The sequence below is a fragment of the Falco punctatus genome, assembly GCF_963210335.1.
Source record: "Falco punctatus genome assembly, chromosome: 2".
Classification (NCBI taxonomy): domain Eukaryota; kingdom Metazoa; phylum Chordata; class Aves; order Falconiformes; family Falconidae; genus Falco; species Falco punctatus.
The window spans coordinates 12319548-12338321 of NC_137581.1; the positions used below are offsets into that span (position 1 = coordinate 12319548).

Consider the following 18774-nt stretch of genomic DNA (forward strand, 5'->3'; position numbering starts at 1 on the left):
TTTTTATTGGGCCTTGTGCTGCTGCAGCGCTCAAGGGCCAGCCTGCTGCTTGCACAGAGCAAGTACCTTGCTGTGCATCAGTGCTTCTTTTGTAAAGGGAGTAACGAGGCTGTTCACCTCTGCCATTTTTTCTTGTCTACTTGAGCCTCAAGCTGTTCCGCTCATTCTCTTAATTTGGACTGTTATGAATGAAACCAAGATATTTCACTCTTGGTTCTCCCTTCAAAAATTAAGCTGTCATTTTCTGAAGCATACAGGACTTTGGAAAGCACAGATCCAGATTACGGCCATTGAGTAGGGGTGAGCTGGGAAGGTGTTCAACATCCCCTCCTACCTGATATAACTGGTGAAAGAATTGACGTCATTAAGCCATGGTGGACTGGACACACAGCGTGCAAGGTGCTGTCAGTGCTGCTGGACGTGCTGCAGATCCCAGTGAGATTTTGTGGGTTAGGGCATAAATATTGCTGCAGTGGGAGGGTAAGCTCAGACATTGCCTTCTCCCTTTAGTGGTCACGTAGGCAATGGCCTTTCAAAAGAAAAATACACCTAGGTGTTGTGGCTTGACATACATCAGTCTTTTCCTTCCTATTGTGGCTCAGCCCTCAGGATTAGAGTTTGGTTGATAATCCCTTTAAATTAATTTTGTACTAGTTTATAAGATGAACACTTAAATCTTGCTCTGCTGGTGGTAGATGTTATTAAGTTTTGCCTGATGTAACAGCTCATCTCTTCTCTTTAGGCCATCAATCCTACATTTATCTGGGCCAAGTCTTGCACCCACCAACACTAACGGGTGTTTTTTGTTACCACAGCATCAAACACAGTTTGTGCAATTTGCCTATGAGGAGATCCCACCCAGATAAATGACAATGAAACTGTCGTCAGAGATGCTAAACTAATGGCTGAGTCATCATGCGGCCAAATGACCCAATTGCATCAGCGGAGATGATCATTGTGGGAAGGGTCAACATCAAAAGGGCATTCAAGGTGAAATCCTGGCTCTAATGAAGCCCAAGAGGAGTTTTGTTATTGAGTTCAGGGGAAGCAGAAGTTTATTCTAGGGGAAAAACCATGATAGCCACACTTAACCAGCGACACCTCAGAGCTTCATCTAAGATTTTATGGATTTGATTGACCTCTTCTGTGGCTCGTGTGGGTCAGAAAAGGCCTAAAACATCCTCTGAGGACATTGTGACTTTCTTTTTTGAGGACACACAACTTTTGGGTTTTGATGCTTTGTGGCCAGGGCACCATCTACAAATGTGAGTTGGAACTCCTCTTCCCCCTCCACTGGCCATCCCTCTGGCACAGACGTTGCGTTAGCCTTACCAGGGGAGCCGTGGTTTGGCAGAGGCTTACCCTGAACAGGCTGCATGACCCAGGGGTTAAAATGATGGGGGCAGCCTGGAGCCATGGGCACTGTCCTGGGTTACTTGAGCCACAGGGAAAATGGGGAGCTGAGGAAAACAAAATTGTTATAAAACCAGCCATAGAGTATGTGAAGAGGGTAGAGGTTAAGGAAGGTTTCACCACCAACAGATTGTAGGGAACAAACCCATGAAGGCAGGTGTTTAAATGGTTGCCAGTGTAAGGTCGATGGGACTTTAGTGGAACAATGGTAATAAAGGAAAGTTTGTATTTGCCTACAGTTGCACCCAGGAGCATACAGTGGCTCTTTGGCAAGTTAACCACAGGAGAAAATTTTGGTCTCCGCATCTGGTAGTTATTCAAAGTGCTGATTTTTCAATGTTGATTACAGTGGCAAACCAACTCAGCCAGCTTTGAAATTATATCAGCGGGGGATCTGGTTCAAGTCTACCAAGGAGCTGTCTGTTTGGCCGTGCACAACATGTAGCTCTTTCCATTTCTTATTGCACACTGTAACATAGTATTCATGTAAGCATCTCTTGAAAAAAATAACCTCTGTTAGGTTGTAGCTCTGCTGCTTAAGATCAAAGGTAACATAAACATGGTAAAAATGTTGGCAAAATACTTATTCTGTGTGATAAAAGAAAAAGGTGTAGAAATTACACTTAACTGATGGTCCCACCCTAACTCGTGGTCCTATCCTGAGATGGCAGACTATCTGCATGTCTAGTCTTGATTTGAAGTAGAATCTACTCTTGCTCTCATTTGGAAGAGTCATAGTGCTCGTCATTGCGGAGAGATGGATGTCTGTAATTGTACTTATGTCTGTACTTATTTTGAGGAATTAGAGTTATCTTCCCATTAATAACTCCCTGTCCCACTCATGTGCATTGCCAGCTTTTCTTGGAGCTTAAGAACTGCTAAGAGTGCCCAACTGGCAAAATGAAATCAGTTACAGAAAGAAAGGCAGGATTTGCATGGTTTTCCTAGGCTGAACAAGATTTCTTATGCCCTGGTTCACAAGCCTGCTTAGCTCTGTATGTGACCTCAAGACTGTCCTGACTGGAGCAGAAGGAGAGGATTTAGGAAGCTTGCATGGGTGCAGCTCCAGAGGATGGAGTATTCTTTCCTGTAAGAAAGTAGGAATGGCTGATCATCACAACTTTCTGCACATGAAGTGCAGACTGACAACTGAGGTAGAGGGAGATAGTCAAGATTTAGAACAGCAGCTTTTACATCTGCACAAGACCAGGAAGATGGAAGAGGTTCAAGCAGTGATACCACAAAGCCACCAGGAGCATGAAGTAGTTGAAGTGAGTAGGGGAGCATGACGAAGCAGGGAAAAGTTTTGTCTTTATGCGACAAGAGATGAATAACAGATAGGAGACATTTTGACAGGGGGCACCCAGTAGAACAGGCACATTGTGACCACTGGAAGAGGCAAAGGCAGATTCAGAGAACTGGATGTGTTTAACCATACAGCATTTAGAGAAGCCACTGCTGCAACAGTAGATTGCAAAGTCAGTGAGTGGGAGAGAATGAAGCAGGAGATGCAGTTGAAGGGGAAGTTTAACTCAATGACAGAACAAATGACAGACAAAAACAATTAAGTGTTTCCCAAGGAAGCAGACATCATCAAAAGAAGACAGGGAATGGTGTTTGAGAATTGTCAAAGACAGGAGATTAAGGTCAGCAGGACACTATCCTGAAGCTGAGAAAATCTCCAAGGGACTCTGGATACGGGTGGTAAGGAACTGTGAGATGGGAGACACGTTGGTATGAATGGCACTGGCAGCAAAGACTTCATGGACCACTGAGAAGAAGCTCTCACCGAGAGAAAGAAGAGGGATGGAGGGAAACCTTTGTGTCCCACTGGTGAAGCAGCAGGGGCAATGGCACTGAGCCTGTGCCAGCTCCCTCTGACACATCTGCTGGGTGCACCGTGGCACTGGGTAGAGGTACCGGCCCTACAGTGTGGCTACATGCCTATGATCCAGACATCTGGCAGTGCAGAGCAGAAGTCATTCACACCCATGCATCCTTTCTATGAGTTTCCTACAGCTGATACCATTAGCTCCAGTGTGGGTAGTCTTTCTGCAAAGGACTTTGAGCACGCTAATGTGCAGCACAGCAACACTTGTGAAGAGACACAGAGCTACCAGCTACTTTCAAGGCTGAGGTGGGCACCCAAAAGACTTCCTGGATGAAATGGGGCAGCCTGGACACCTTAGGGTGGGACTCACAACAATCAGTGTGCTCTGTTCTCGGGTACCGAGGGCAATCAAAAGGATGTGCTGAAAATACATGTCTCTGTATAGGTAGAAGAACCTCCCAGACAGAAGGAGGAGTGAGGCTGAAGTGTCTGCACTCCAAGAAACTCCCAAACATCAGGACATTTTGGGTAGGAAACTCTTTTGCCCTTTGGAGAGTGTGGATCTAGAAGGAAGAGAAGCTATGAAAGAGCCAGAGTCTAACGCAACAGCAAGGGCATCAGTGGCATGTAGGATTTGTCTCCCAGAGTTGATTGTTTTTTTTCTTTTGGCAAAGATTAAACAAACCCCAAAATCAACCGGGGCCAATAGACCAGGTTGCTCCTTTCATGCTGTGATCCCTTTCTGGCTCCATGGCTCTTGCATTGCTTCATGCCCTGCACAGAAGAGCATCACCTTGTGACCAGCCTTGATACTTATTGCCTTGACAGTGGGCTCTGCAGCTCTGAACAGGTGGAGGATGTCTGAAAGCCTTTCAGAAAGCTGGCACTAAAAAGACATACTTTCCCGACTCCTAGATGGCTTTAACTAGGAGACAAGCACAGATCTAACCAACAGAAATGCTACAGCATGGCTTTAGGCACCGAGAAAGTCTCTGGTGCCTAAACCTACAGGGTTTTCTCAGGGTGTTTTCTTGAACTTCTGTACCTAACTGGATCTTGAGATCCATGACCTATGCATTTAAAGGAGTTAGGCTCACGTCAAGCATTTGACAAAACCTGACCAAGAAGTGCACTTTTCTGGGGTACAGTTCTCCTGCTGAAGAGACAGTGTATCCCAGAAGTGTGAAGTTATGGAATAATGTGCAATGTTGTCTGTACAGAAAGCCAAGGGCATAAGGGCATTGTCATCATGGGGAAAGCACAGTGCCACTACAGCATCTCACTTGAAATATTTGGTGGCTGATGAAAATGAAAAATATGTCTTGAAAATAAGTACTTTCTAAAAAAAAATCTATTTGATTTTTATTTCTAGAGAAAACATTACAAACCATTTAAAAAATCACTTTATAATTTGAATTAGGGCATAGCCACATCAATACACTGCCATGAGGTAAGGAAGCATGTGCATTTACACTGCACTACTACTGACAACACCTACTACTCTGTGGTAAAGGTTCTTGTAGCAGCTTTCCCCCCCCCCGGCAGTGGAAGGTATCTTCTTGGTGAGCATGGTGTGACTTGCCAGGTCTTGCTGTGCACATAGACATTTACCTCAGACCTGCTACTTCACTGAAAATCCAGACTTCTTGGCAACTCATTCCTTAACCACACTTTTGGAACGTATTTATTTGACATGTTATTCTGTGAAGAAGCAGACTGAGAAGCTTCTGCCCCTTGCCCTCCATCCTAGCCATGTTTCTGCCACGGCAATATCCTTGGCAATGTTTTCGTTTGTGCCAAAATAGCTCACGGCTTGTTATAAAGCACATTTTTCAAAAGAAAAGGCATTCTTTTTGGAGGCTTTTACATCTGGATCACTTCATGGATCTGGTTTAGACAGTGGCCACAGAGTTGTAATGATGTTATGAGTTATGGCATCAAGCAGAGATAGCTTGAAAAGAGGGGGTAGTGGATCTTATGGTGGAGAAATTCTAGCAACTCATACTTTTCAACTCGTGTGACATCCAACACTTAGGTTGTTGTACACTGTACAAAACTGTACAAAAGCACCTAAAGAAAATGGGTTCAAGCAGTTGAACTGGCAAGTCGCAAAAACTCACTATAAATATGAAATTGCTATATTTCTTCCAGTGATACTTCAGGAAAATTTAGTTCAGGTTTTTAATGAATTTGTTAGGAAGCATAAAAGTTCAAACAACCTTCGAGGGATGCAAAAACTATGCAGTCAGGTATGGTGGAATTGATCATACAGTCCACTGCTGGCTGTGTAGCAAAGGGGTTCATTTTTACCCTCTTCGTGTGGGATATTTAGGGATAAGGAAGTGTATCATACTTGTCAGCTGTAACCTGGAGAGAAGTAAGAAAAGATTTTGTATCATAATGGATGGGATGAACATGGGCTGCCAGTATGATGCTGTAGTTAAAAGGGCAAAGCTAATTCCCACTTGTGTAAGAAATATTGAAGTTCTTGAGTTCAGACTTCAAAAGAGATAGAGAAATATTGGAAGGCTTTCAGAAAAGAGCTTCAGGAAAGATTTATGGCATAAAGAATGTCAGTGTACTTGGTTTGTCCAGAACATGGGTATAGGAGGCAATTTAGTCAATTAATTACAACTTCTGCAAGTGCCTGCATAGAAAAGAATCTCTTGATGGTATGTGGCTTCTTTGATCTCAGAAAGGGCTTGATGGGAACCAGTGGTTGGAGTGTGGAGCTAGATGATATTAGACTAGAAATGCAATTGAGGATTCAAAGAGAGTAGGTATTTAATAGCTATAATATGTCAACCACTGACCATATGATGGGTTCTCCATCACTTGAAGTTGCTATAAACATAGCCTCTGAAATGTAGAAATGATGCATTTCATGCAAAAATATATTTCATGCTACTCTTCTGGGGTGTCAAACTAGTTGATTAGAATCACTCTTATTTGCTTTTGGAAAAACTTGGTTTGGTTTTCCTTTCCTTCTGAACAGTCATCTTTCAGACGTGAGGTTTCAAACCTTCAAAAGAAGTAGAAACTGCTAAAACTGTACAGAAAGACCTGAGTGGCTGGTCCTCAAGTGAAGACTTGTAGTAACTGTGCTGAAGACCAGACCTGCAAGTGGGATGACTGTTACTGTACAGAAGGGGATGTGGATCCTGCTAGCACTGTCCAGGTTTACTCCTCAGCTTTTATTCCACAGTTATGTGATATGTCCAAAGGAACTTTTTATCTGCACTCTAAGCACCAGTTATTTGATCAGCTTTTAAAGGAGTCTAAATTATTTTCCCTTCCCAACACCAGGTTTGCAAGTGTCTATGTGACAAGAGGAGCCAACCGGATAGGACGTGTGTACAAAAAGGCTATTTTCAGGCAGTTCACAGATGACACTTACTCCCAGGAGATCCCCAAAGCAGCCTGGCTGGGGTTCCTTGGGCCAGTCCTGAAGGCAGAAGAAGAGGATGTCGTTATTGTCCATCTAAAAAACTTTGCTTCCCGCCCATACTCTGTGCATCCACATGGGGTCTTCTATGACAAGGACTCTGAAGGTAAAAGTTGGTTTGCCTTTTCCTCTCCTTTTCCCCTGGAGTAGCTAATATGATGGCTAAAAGTTTGTCCAAGTATTTATTGTTCTGGACATTGACATCAAAGGACTTTAGATCACCCCCTCATAAACTCATCAGTAATTGCAGCTGATGACTAAAACCAGGAACAGCCTCGTCTCTTAAAACCTTTTGCCACAAACCTTTGACGCCTGGGATAAAAACAGTACTAAACAGGTTAGGTGGGGTTTTATTCCTGAATTTCTTTCCTGAATTATAAGTCACCAAAGCATCTTCCCTCCTTCCTTCTACTTCTAGCCTGTTTGAATGGTTGGAGTTCTTAAAAGTAAATGCTTTCCTCTCTATAGGGCTACAACAGACATGATTTAATTTTCAGAATCCCAAAGCTATGCATGTGTATTTTGGTTAGAGGACTGTATGGATTTGCTTACATTCATTACTCTCATCAGTTTTCTGTGAGAAGATGCACAATGTTAGCTGGCAAAATGTGTAGATGACATGAGAGTAAAGAGCTAAGGAAAAAATAGAGCCTGTTAATACATTTTTAAAGCTTTGTGTACTGATAAGTAATGGATTTTAACTATCAATTTTTTTGGATGGTTTTACCAGAACTCCTGAGATTTTTGACAACTTCTCAGTGATTCTGTACTTGTAAGTGCTGTTATTAATATATAAATCTGTAATAAAATAGAAGAAATTACACATTTATTGAAGGAAAACTGTTAAGGGGGGGGGGCTAAAAGCTTCCTTTTTCCTTTTAATGTATTAGGAGCACTTTACCCTGATGGAACTGGCGGTAAAAGCAAAGAGGACGACTTTGTTGTTCCCGGTGGAAATTACACATACACATGGCCAGTAAGGAAAGATTATTCCCCAACTTTGGCAGACTCAAACTGCTTGACTTGGATTTACCATTCTCACATTGACACACCAAGAGATATTGCATCTGGTTTAATTGGGCCACTGCTGGTTTGTAAAAAAGGTACTGAACTAGAAACACTGATAAAGCAAGCCCCTCTGCCAAGCTTGGCATCTTAACAGTCATTTTTGCTTACAGGTATAAACATGATGGTCTAAAGTCTATCCCTACATAGCCCATAAAAAGGGGCAAGGAATAGCTGGGCCATTCCAGGAGCATCCCAGGGTAGGTATTGTAGCTCTGGGACAACCCCCTTCCTGCTCCCCTTTGGCTTCACGAGAGATTTGCCTTGGCTGGTGGAGGGACGGCAGCATGCTCTGTGGCCAGCTGGTCATGGCCAAGACCAAAAATAAATATTTCCCAACTGGGAATATTTCAGGACAGGTAAAGGACTCATTTCCAAGGAAATTAAATTAGGGCTGGGCAGGTGACTTCATCATTGGCATTTATATATTTGAAGCCCCAAAGTTCTTTGTAATTTTTTCCCGATACAGATTATATATTTATTTTTGCTCACAAGTTGTGTATCACAACCATATGAGGATGTGTGCTGAATAGCTGAGGTGGCAGCCTGTCCCATGTACGTTACAGCCTGATAATTTTGTGCTGGAGCCATCAGGAACTCTCTCCCCTCTATCAGCTGAGCCATCACACCATCACACCCTCTCCCTCTGGGCATCTGTAACTCTGCCACCGCTTTCCAGTACCTCCCACAGTACAGAATCAGCCCTGATTTTATATACAGAACATAGAAATGAAGCAGGTTTTATATATGAAGAAGAGAAAGACTTCAACGTGGAAAGGATAAGCCTGGTCTCCAGCTTAACTCACACAATTAAAATGTCTCAGACTTTTATTCTCCTGGAGGGCCTTTGAAATCTGCAGAACTGCCCAAATATATAAAAATGAACTGATAACTACGCAATAATATATGAAGCTAGGAAATAACACATTCCAAACAATCCCAGCCTGAAAAGCCAGGTTATCTGCGTGTTCGATCTTGAATTCATCAAGGTGGATATCTGTATGATGCTACTGCTGTAGTCCTTTGTCCAGTGGTGGTAGGTGGCTCCTTAGGGGACTGACAGCAAAGCTCTCAGGCTCTTTCTCGTAGGAGACAGGAGAAGCAAAAGTTTTCATGGATTTAGAGGTAGACTGGATGATTAGATGAAGTCTGAACCTGCCAATGGTTAATAATAGACTACTCAGTATTGCCGCTCTTATAGTCTCAGGTTGTTCCCCAAATGGTCGCTCAGGTAATGATACTGAACTTAGCCTGAATAGGTTATATTCACCCTGCCTTCAGCCTTTTAAAACTTAAGTATCTAGTCCTAGATAATTGTTGAGGCTTCCTCGTTAGTCCATGGAGAGTGAGGCGCATTCAGGCGGCCATTATGAGGGCATGGTTCACCAGTCTCTTCAATGCAACAGAAATGCAGGGTACCACTTGCCTCCCCTTAATTCCTGGTGAAGAAAAATGTCACTGGTTTCTGTCTGGATCCAGCCCGTGATCTCCCTCACTGTGCAGGCACACAGACACTAACACTGACTAAAGGGCAGGGCTGGGGGGAGTGGGCCAAAGGTGGGGAAAATGGGACCACAGATATTGGCAGGTACTTGTGCTTATGTCAAATCAAAGAGATCCTAAAATATCAACTTGACCTAGATGAGATGAACTGACTTCTGGAGGCAGTCCAGGTCTTGTCTGTTCAAATGCTGTTGGAGGGGGGTCAAGAGATCTTAGAACGGCAACATTAGGTGAGATTCATCCTGCCCTATAGATCATGGGCAGAGCACAGTATTTCCTTGAGCGCTCCAAAGTCGTTGTCACTTCTAAATTCAATCCCCTCCAAAGCTTTTTTTATCACTTTCCTTTTCGTTTGTAATTTAGGAACTGCAGATGAGACTTCAATAGAAGGGACTGGTGCTGCTAACGCTTTTGCCCTGATGTTTAGCATTGTAGATGAAAACTTCAGCTGGTACCTTGATGAGAATATAAACACCTTCTGCTTAGAACCAGCCACAGTTAACAAAGAGGATGAAGGTTTCCAGACCAGCAACCGAATGCATGGTGAGCAGGATTCTTGAGCAAATGGTGACCTACAGCAGTGACCAGGCTCTTTTCATTTCAGTAGGACTTTCTGTCCCTTGTGCTGTCTCTCCTTTATCTGTGTCAGCAAGGAATGGGTTAGGACGTTGACATACTGTGTTGTTAAAAACTCTCTCCCTAAATACAGCACAAAACATACTGGTTTGCAGAAAGATTTAGCTTTCATGCCCAGCTCTGCCACTTGTTTAACATTTTGTCTTAGGCAACAGATTTAAGCCATTTGGTGACTGTTTGACCAGCTGTGAAAAGAAAAAAAGTATGCTGCAGAGCACTTTGAGATGTGTGTATTGAGAGAGTCCAGCATTTCTCAAAGGGCCTTGTGGATGGTGGTTTGGCTGGTACAACCACTTCTGCCCTTCAGAGATCCATTGGCCAATAGTACTTTGTGCCATGTGGTGATCTGGTGTATTTTGGTTGTCTCATGGAGCCTAGGAGCTAAAATAAATCTCATTCTCCTGGTGTCCTGACACATTCATGTCAGGTGTGGAAGCTGAGGCAGAGAGAGCTGACTAGACTGATTTGACTGATATCATAATTTTCAAATCTAAATTGCTTAAGCCTGGCATAAAATGGTATATTTATGACTCAGAGTAAGAGGAAAGAAATTTCAGACATGCTCAATAGCTGCAGAACAAATTAACTTCATTATCAGGCCTTTGTGGTGATGACTTGGCCTTCGCAACATCTCGATATTCCCCAGGAAGTTTTTCACAGACCCAACCAAAGAATTTGGGCCATTTGATTATCCAGAGCTGTAAGCTGTATGTTCAAATGTTACTCTTCATCAAGGAGCCTGTGAGGGCCTTATTCAGCGTGGACATTCAGCCAGTTTCTTTTCTGGGCCAGGAAAGGATCAACCTTAGAAATGGGGTCGGAGGCACTTGGCACTTCTCTTTCACCTCTCATAAAATCTCATACTTTTGTTTTTAGCTATTAATGGTTATATTTATGGCAATCTCCCTGTCCTGGAGATGTGTGCTGACACTTCCATTTCCTGGCACTTGTTTGGCATGGGAAGTGAAATAGACATCCACGCCGCCTATTTCTATGGCCACACATTCACTAACAGAGACCAGAGGGCAGATGTCGTCGGTCTGTTCCCAGCAACGTTCATCACAGCGGAGATGACTCCCGGGAACCCTGGGAGGTGGCTCATAACATGCCAGGTTAATGAGCACTTACGAGGTACGCTGCTATAGACCTCCCTGATCTTTTCAGAAGCCTCTACTATGCCTGGAAAAGAAAACTGAGAGATGTTTCCAGGGGAAGCAGGACAGTTTTTTTGTGACTAACTAAAAATTTTGGAACTATTTCACCAGATAAATATCATGAATATGAATTTAGTCATCAGTAGAAATTATACGTGCTGGGCCTTGGGCCAAATCTTCAGCTAGTAGGAATGACTTAGCTGTGTAATTCATGTGAGGAAGGCTTGCTAGACCCAGCGCTGACTCCACGCTTCCTATGTAAACCGGAGATTTTGATGAGCAATGAGAGGAGCCTTCATCATCACTTTTTGTGGTAGATAAGTACTTACCCATAAAGAAAAATCTTGCCAGCTGAACACTTCATAGGTTTTTTCCTTAACAGAAATCAGACAAAAATTGGCAGCATTTTCAGAAACGTTTATGTGAAGGAATTTGATGGTGATGTTGTGATATTTGTGTGGTGCAAAAGCTGGAAAACACACAGCATAAACTAGATCTCATGGCAGTAGGCAATGCATAATTGCTATATCAGAGACAAGTTGGGAGATTTTTTACTTTTGAGAATTTGCACATTGACTTCAGTGGGATTTGCATCAGGCAAACCAGACCTGATTCTGGCAAGCAACAAACACCTTCAGTGTGGTAATAACCAGCCTCTATTTCAATGAAAGTCAAGGGGAGATGATGCCATTTTGTACACTTCAGGAGGTGCTCTGGCCCCCAAAATCATTCTACCATCCTTATCCAGATTAAGGAATTGAGTAAATAAGACGAATAAAGAGTGTCCTTGATGTCAGTGAGTTTCACCTGTGGCATAAAGTATCACCTTGCAAGAGAAGGGTGATAGCATCTGGCCCAGTGCAGGCAGAGGAAGTCTTTAAAAGTAGAAATTTACCCTAGTAATTGTTTCCAATCCACATAGCTCCTAGAGAGTTTTGAATGTGCATTTGTATTCCTGAGATTGCTGACTTTGCAGCCAGCCAGGAACTGTGTCCAGACTCTTTCTCCTCCCAGGTGGCATGGAGGCACTATATGATGTTCAGATCTGCCAAAAAAACCTGTCTCAGCCTTCACCACTGAGTCACAAGAGAAGATACTATATCGCTGCTGAAGAAGTACTCTGGAATTACGGACCTGACGGTTATGACAAATTCACTGGGCAGGGTTTAAACGCCACTGGCAGGTAAGCTTTCTTGTCCTCTCCTGTTGTGCTTTAATTTCAGGAGTCTGGGTGAGACTTCTGCAGTGAGTCACCAGGGCTGGGTCCTGCACTGTTATTAATTTTAATTGAAAGGAGCAGGGGGAAATGGATTTAAACAGCCTTGTCGGGCTGTTAGATTCATAACTGCGATGCTTGGAGTTGCCTTCTGGAAGCACTTATCTTGATCCATTAAGTCCATGGAGAAAGTGAGCCCTGGTGAGCTACTCAAAGTTCCATAGAGCTAATGACCCTGCGTCGAGACTCCTCAGGCAGCTTTCACACTTACAATTGGAGTATCTCAGAGGTGCCATAGTGGTAAATTTCCTGCCCCCCCTGTTATTACTGATGAAGATTAATTGTATTATAGTATTTCCCAGGAAAGCTAACAAGGATTAGCAATACCTTGTGCGCAGGTAATGGCACAGGTCTTACCCTAAGGCAGTTAGAGGTAAGCAGACACAGAGATGTCTCCCTAAATAAATTGGGGTTAAACACTTGAAAGTCTAATGCACAGTGAATGTCTATTTGTTAACTAATTTATAACTAATTTAGACCAGTAATATCTCCCTTTGTCTGCTAGAAAAGTGTATGCAAACTAGTAATGTGGGGGATCATTTCTCCTGTGTCTGGAATAGTAACTTTATCCAAAATGAAAGTTTCTTCCTGAACCTTTAATTAAGTAACCAATCCGATTTGTTAATTCCACAGTGAGTCTGCAATATATTTCACACAAGGGACTGACAGAATAGGAGGGCAATACTGGAAAGTTCGCTATGTGGAATATACCGATGCAACGTTCAGTAAGAAGATTTGGTCAGAGGACATGAAACACCTGGGAATACTTGGTACAGTGAATATTTTCCCCTCTTGTCGTTACATCAGGTCTGAATGCAGATCCAGTTGGATCCAGAGGGGAATATGCATGCGGCTGCCAGTCAGCCCTCTCTTGTTTAGGTGGAAATATGTTAGAGGGTAGTTCTTCTAATACCTTCCCTCACTCTCTTTTTTTAAGGCCCCGTTATAAAAGCTGAAGTGGGAGATACAGTGCTAGTTACTTTTGCCAACAAAGCCAAAAGAAGCTATAGCATCATGGCCCATGGTGTAAGCTTCAGCAAGCTGTCGGAAGGTGCTCCTTACTTAGATGGTGAGTTTTGACTGTGCTGCTGTATCATCCTATCCAGAATACCTGAGTCTAAGGATCTTCTGTTGCTCTGCAGGTTTAGCCTTTCCGTGGACGCTAAGGCACAGAAGGGATGATTTGATTAGTTTGTGTTTACCCTGTGTGTCACAACCCATGGGACTTCCCAGTCTGCCAACGTGCTGGTTCTTCCCCTTGGACATGTGCCAGACAAGGCATCTAAAACTAGCTGAGGTCCATGTTGAGCAAAAGTCATAGGCGCAATCCTATTTATATTAATTCTAATTTAATATCACTCACCTGCAGTCAGTGAATCTCGTCTAGACATGCTCCAGAATTACGAAGCTTAAGATCTGGTATGATGCTCCTGCTGAGTCTTTGGATATAGCTATCCACATGGTCTGCATTGCTTCACTCTTGATTCTCTAATCCAGGTCGGGCATTGCCGTTGCTTCACTGTCAGGATAGTCAGTGTTGGAGGCAGCTTTGATATGATTGACCTGGAACATGAAGCAGCAATAATCCTTATTAATCCTCATAAATATGTAAACGTTGAAATGGAGCATTTGCCAAAGTCTTCCTCTCATTTTGTGCAAGGACAGGAACTTTATCATCTAAATTTAACCATAAAATGCTAAATATCATGTTTAATTGGCAGGCACCTTTTTCAGTTAGTGACAAGAAGCAAATCCGTCAGAGGGTAAGAAGTCTCATTTACTTTGAACACCTGTTTTAGGAGACAGTAGGTCACCCTTTGGAGATGTGTTTCATCAACTACAAGAAGAAGCTTAGAGTTTGGGTTAGGAACTAAGCTTTAGGTGGCTCAAGTAAAGTGAGTTGAATCCCATCCACAGTGTCTACAGAACTAATATAGTGGCCTCTTAAAAAGTTTTTGCTGCATTCGCAGCACTGAAAAGAAAGGTACGTTTCTTGTTGTCTAAATTGCTTTCTTTCTACTACAACACATCAGAAAGAAACTCATGGAACATAATCCCTCTTTTGAGAAGTGTGCTAAAAGAATGAGGTCAACAGGTAAAACTCATAACATCATACAATAAAATCAATACAAAAGGCTTTATTAAATTCTGTTGTCTCTAGTTGCTGACCTTGCAACACAACAAATTTGCCAGCAGGCTCCAATGCATCATGAAACAACTGGCTTGAGTCCAACCTTGAAGAGCACACGTCTTCATGCCATCCATGTCAGGTGTAGTTCCCCAATGGAAGTGCAGCTTCCCTCTGCTTGCAGTCCTGTTGTGCTTTCATTTAACGCTCCCCAGCAGGAGCACCCATCAGCATTGCATGCTTTGGTGTGGAGCAAAATCAAACCGAACCCTACAATTCAGCAGCAGTGTGTATTGCATCCGTCTGGGTCTTTGGAGAGGAACCTGACTCCAGATTCATCAGCAGTCTTTCTGCCCCTTCTTCTCTCATTGTAACCTTTGTGTCTTGGATTTCAGTCATATCTATCTACAAATGTATACATGTAAAGGCTGTGCATTGCCTGAGTGCAGCCTATTAATGTGAAAATGCTGTACGTAAACATACCTACAGATATCTGCAGACATCCTTTTTTCAATTGCGCTCTCAGGAAATACTCTTCCATGTTGCATTTGGCGCTTGTCCAGTCTCAGAGGGTTTTTAACTCCAACATTCTTCTTATTGAACACTGTTGCAGGATGAACCCACTAGTATCAGATACTCTTGAAGCAGTACTCTAAGCTGCATTGCAGTTTGCAGCAAATAGTACGTGTTCATATCTAATACTGCTATTTTCACTTGTGTCTAAATTTTCAGAGGATGCTCTTGGAGTATTATAGAGGAGTATTACATTGGTGCAGTCTGCTGCTGCAAGGCACATCTGACCCTGCTGAGAAAATCCAGTCAATGAATGCCTAAGTGTTAAACAAAATTTCTGATTTGATATTCCTCATAGCAAAGACCAGAAAGGTTACTTAGCACTTTTATTTTTTCTACAAAGGGTGCAGACCTGACTCCTTTTCCCAACTTTCCTTTCAAGGCTCTTTTGTATGTCCTCCCTGAGTGGATACCAACACTCTTTTACAGGGGCTAAATTATATGAGTGGTGCTATATCGACCCTGTGGCTTGGCAGGAGACAATGGCCCAAATCCTTTAAGAGTAACTTCCAAAAAAGAGTAACAGCAGCCACCCTCTGGGGACTCTGACAGAGGTTCTTGGGCGCTGCTATAAAATCAAAAAGAAACAAACACCAGAATCAGTTTTGGTTTCAATTTCTAAAGAGCCACAGCTGCAGCTCCACTTGCTGATGTAATTGCTTTGTTGGTGTTTAATGAAAAGCCAGAGTCTGTGCTTATGTTGCAGATGAATCTCACAACAGGGCAGGCAAGCAACAAACACTAGAGGAAGCCACTGAAGCACAAGGATGAGCTCTGCATGTCTTGTTTGATTAAACCCAGATGATACAGATAGCATCAGAATGTGTCTGGGTGAAGCAGCTAAACTTGTTCTGTGGGGAACGGGCTCAGTTGTCCCTATGGCACAGGACTCCAGTCTGGAGATGTCCCCATGGCATAAGTGCTCAGGCTATGGGATGGTGCTTGAGCTGTGGCTGCCAGGGGGACCGTGTTCATAGAAACAAGCAGCTATGTCTGACTCCTAGCTAACACTTGTGTTCAGGAAGAGAAAAATTTCCTGTAACCTAGGTGCTTCTCAATTTTCTCTCTGCAGGCTATCTGAAGCCAGGAGCCCATGTTAAGCCAGGTGAAACCTTCACATACAAATGGAGGGTGCCTGAAAATGGAGGTCCAACAGAGAGTGATCCCCCATGCCTGACCTATCTGTACTACTCAGCCACCGATGCTGTCAAGGACACCAACTCCGGCCTTGTGGGGCCTTTGCTGGTCTGTCGGAAGAACACACTGAATGACGACGGGACGCAGGTGACCAACATGGACATCTGCTTGACCCTAATGTGTCATGCACTAAGGGGGCTTCCCATATAGGCCAATTTGCCTAGTTCCCAGCTCAGTTTTAAGAGATTAAATAAACGCCATTCCTCAAGTTTAAAGCTGACCAAAGGGGATGGTTAGGAAGATGACACTGTCATCCACATTATGCTGGCTTGTCCCTAGGTTTTCCATCTTTTCCACACACTTATTAGCAATGAATGAGTCTTTCCACCCTCTGTAAGTAATGGACACTTTATTTATCCTTGTGGCTGATAGAAGAGTGCCAATCCCTGTCTCTGCAAGGGCACAGTAAGAAGGTGGCTGCAATTTTTTGGGGAAAGAAAGCTTTGTTTAAAAAAAATATTATTTTAACTTGGGTAATTCTGCATAGACTTTTTTTTTTTTTTTTAATCTCTTGCCTTCCTTCTTGTCTACAGAAAGGAATAGACAGAGAATTTTACCTTCTCTTTTCAATCTTCGATGAGAATGACAGCTGGTATCTGAACAAGAATATTGAAGCATTTACTGGAGACCCTTCAAAAGTAGATGAAAATGATGCAGATTTCAAGGAATCTAACAAAATGCATGGTATGAAATACCTAATATCTGTTAATGATACCTTTTCTTCAGTCATATTAAGAAGATGAGTTGGCAGATTTTATCATTATTCATAGCCGACTACAGTGCACTGGAGGGTGAGATGGAAAGCTGTCAGTCAGCTTATGGCCAGCTCCTGATGCCCTTGGAGTGTATTTTGAAGCCCCAGTCACATTAACAATGAATGCATCCACCTACCAACTACACCTGGAGTAAGGGAATAGAGTGTAGCTTTTAGATACAACACTTGGGTCTGTAAAAAGACATAAGGCCAGAGTCAGACACCAACTGCAGAAGAGACCAATGTTCACCGGTGATTTAAATTTCCCTGCTGGCCTTGGCACTGACTCAGACAATGAAGGTCCACCTGCTCTGCTGAGTCAGCTCGCACCTGGGTAGCAACCACCTCTGAAAGAGGAGAAGCAAAGAGAGATGGCCAATAATATTTTAAAACATCACCTCTGGATATAAGTATCTTACTTCAGTGTGGACCTCCTCCAAGTTATTCCTGACATGACAGACTTGAGCAAATTACATAACCTCTCTTTGCTTTAATTTTCTGAAGAGCACTGAGAATATCCGTTATTAGAGAACCTCAGAGCTTTCTGGACCCATCTATTTTATTCTTCTGTTATGAGGTAGTATCTCATACTAAAATTTTGTTCTGCCATGATATCTTTCACCCAGTGATCATAGAGAGCATTTGAGGAATAGGGAGATAAGCCTCATAACACCCTTGTGAAAGAGATAAATTTTGGAAGCAAAAGTGGAAATCAAAGGTCAAAATCACATAAAAAGGCTCTGTCAGAACTGAATTTATGACTTGGATTCTTTATGGCCCACTCTGTGGCCTTAATGATCTAGTTATGTATTCTCCAGGCTGAAGGGAGGTACCTAATTTACACACTTAACCGGTGTCTGTGAGGCACCCTGAAAAGCTCGGAACAGAAATGCTACATCACTGCAAGATTTTATAGGCTAAAAGAAAAGGTAGAAGTTCAGAGTTTATACACATAGCATTTAGATACTAATTTGGTGTTATCCAGTGCCACCTTTGCTTCACAAAATGCCTCTTTAATTAATGCTGCAACTTGCTGAGTCACGAGTGTCTTCCAGGAAGGTAGTAAGAAGCTCTGTGTTGAGTTTCCATCGACCTGTTGCCAACCGAGCTCTTTCTTTCTCCTCCAGCTGTCAATGGCTACTTGTTCGGTAATCTGCCAGGCCTGGCCATGTGCAAGGATGACAAGGTCTCCTGGCACCTCATCGGACTGGGCAGTCACTATGACATGCATGGAGTTCAGTTTCAAGGAAACACCATTGACCTGAGAGGGACGACGAGGGATGGGCTGGCCTTGTTTCCTCATTTATCAGGGACAGCGCTGATGCAGCCAGACCACGTGGGTACGTTCATGAACTTATCTTGGCGGTGTGGCACACACAGAAATCAGGCAGCCAAAATAATAGTTGGTGAGATTCTTTGCTCTGCACGAGGGAGCCTGAAAGTGTAGAGACCATGGGGACCTGGCGTAGCTCAGAATTCAGGATGGGCTACTTTTCTGGGAAGTTGCTATAAAACAAATCTGTGTGTGCACCAAGGAGTGAAGGCTTTGAAGACTTTGGGATAGGCAGAGGAGCAGGCAGAGACAGCTAATGGGATGCTCACAGAATTTCCATAACTCTAAAAACAGGCTTTTTCGGCAAAGATAAAATCCACTGACATGTAGACAGTCAGCATCATTTAAGGTATTTATGACTTCAGTAATAGTTTTTCAATAATAGTCTTCAGGAGTTTCTTCAGAATCATATACATTAAGGATACTTTTAATTCTCATGTACAATCCAACGATAGTTTCTTCAGAC

At 43.0% G+C, this 18774-nt stretch overlaps 1 protein-coding gene across 1 annotated transcript in view; it reads left to right on the top strand.

Moving 5' to 3' along the window:
- The window catches only part of HEPHL1 (hephaestin like 1), a gene marked incomplete at its 5' end in the record, with an annotated part of 39005 nt that overhangs the window by 2871 nt on the left and 17360 nt on the right, over nt 1–18774 (top strand). Inside the window, 10 exons of the mRNA XM_080375641.1 lie at nt 6551–6795; nt 7580–7792; nt 9621–9800; nt 10770–11024; nt 12062–12230; nt 12957–13093; nt 13261–13392; nt 16097–16308; nt 16755–16905; nt 18103–18315. Of these exons, the coding sequence (XP_080231767.1) occupies nt 6551–6795; nt 7580–7792; nt 9621–9800; nt 10770–11024; nt 12062–12230; nt 12957–13093; nt 13261–13392; nt 16097–16308; nt 16755–16905; nt 18103–18315 (1907 nt within the window). The remainder of the gene's footprint in view (nt 1–6550; nt 6796–7579; nt 7793–9620; nt 9801–10769; nt 11025–12061; nt 12231–12956; nt 13094–13260; nt 13393–16096; nt 16309–16754; nt 16906–18102; nt 18316–18774) is intronic.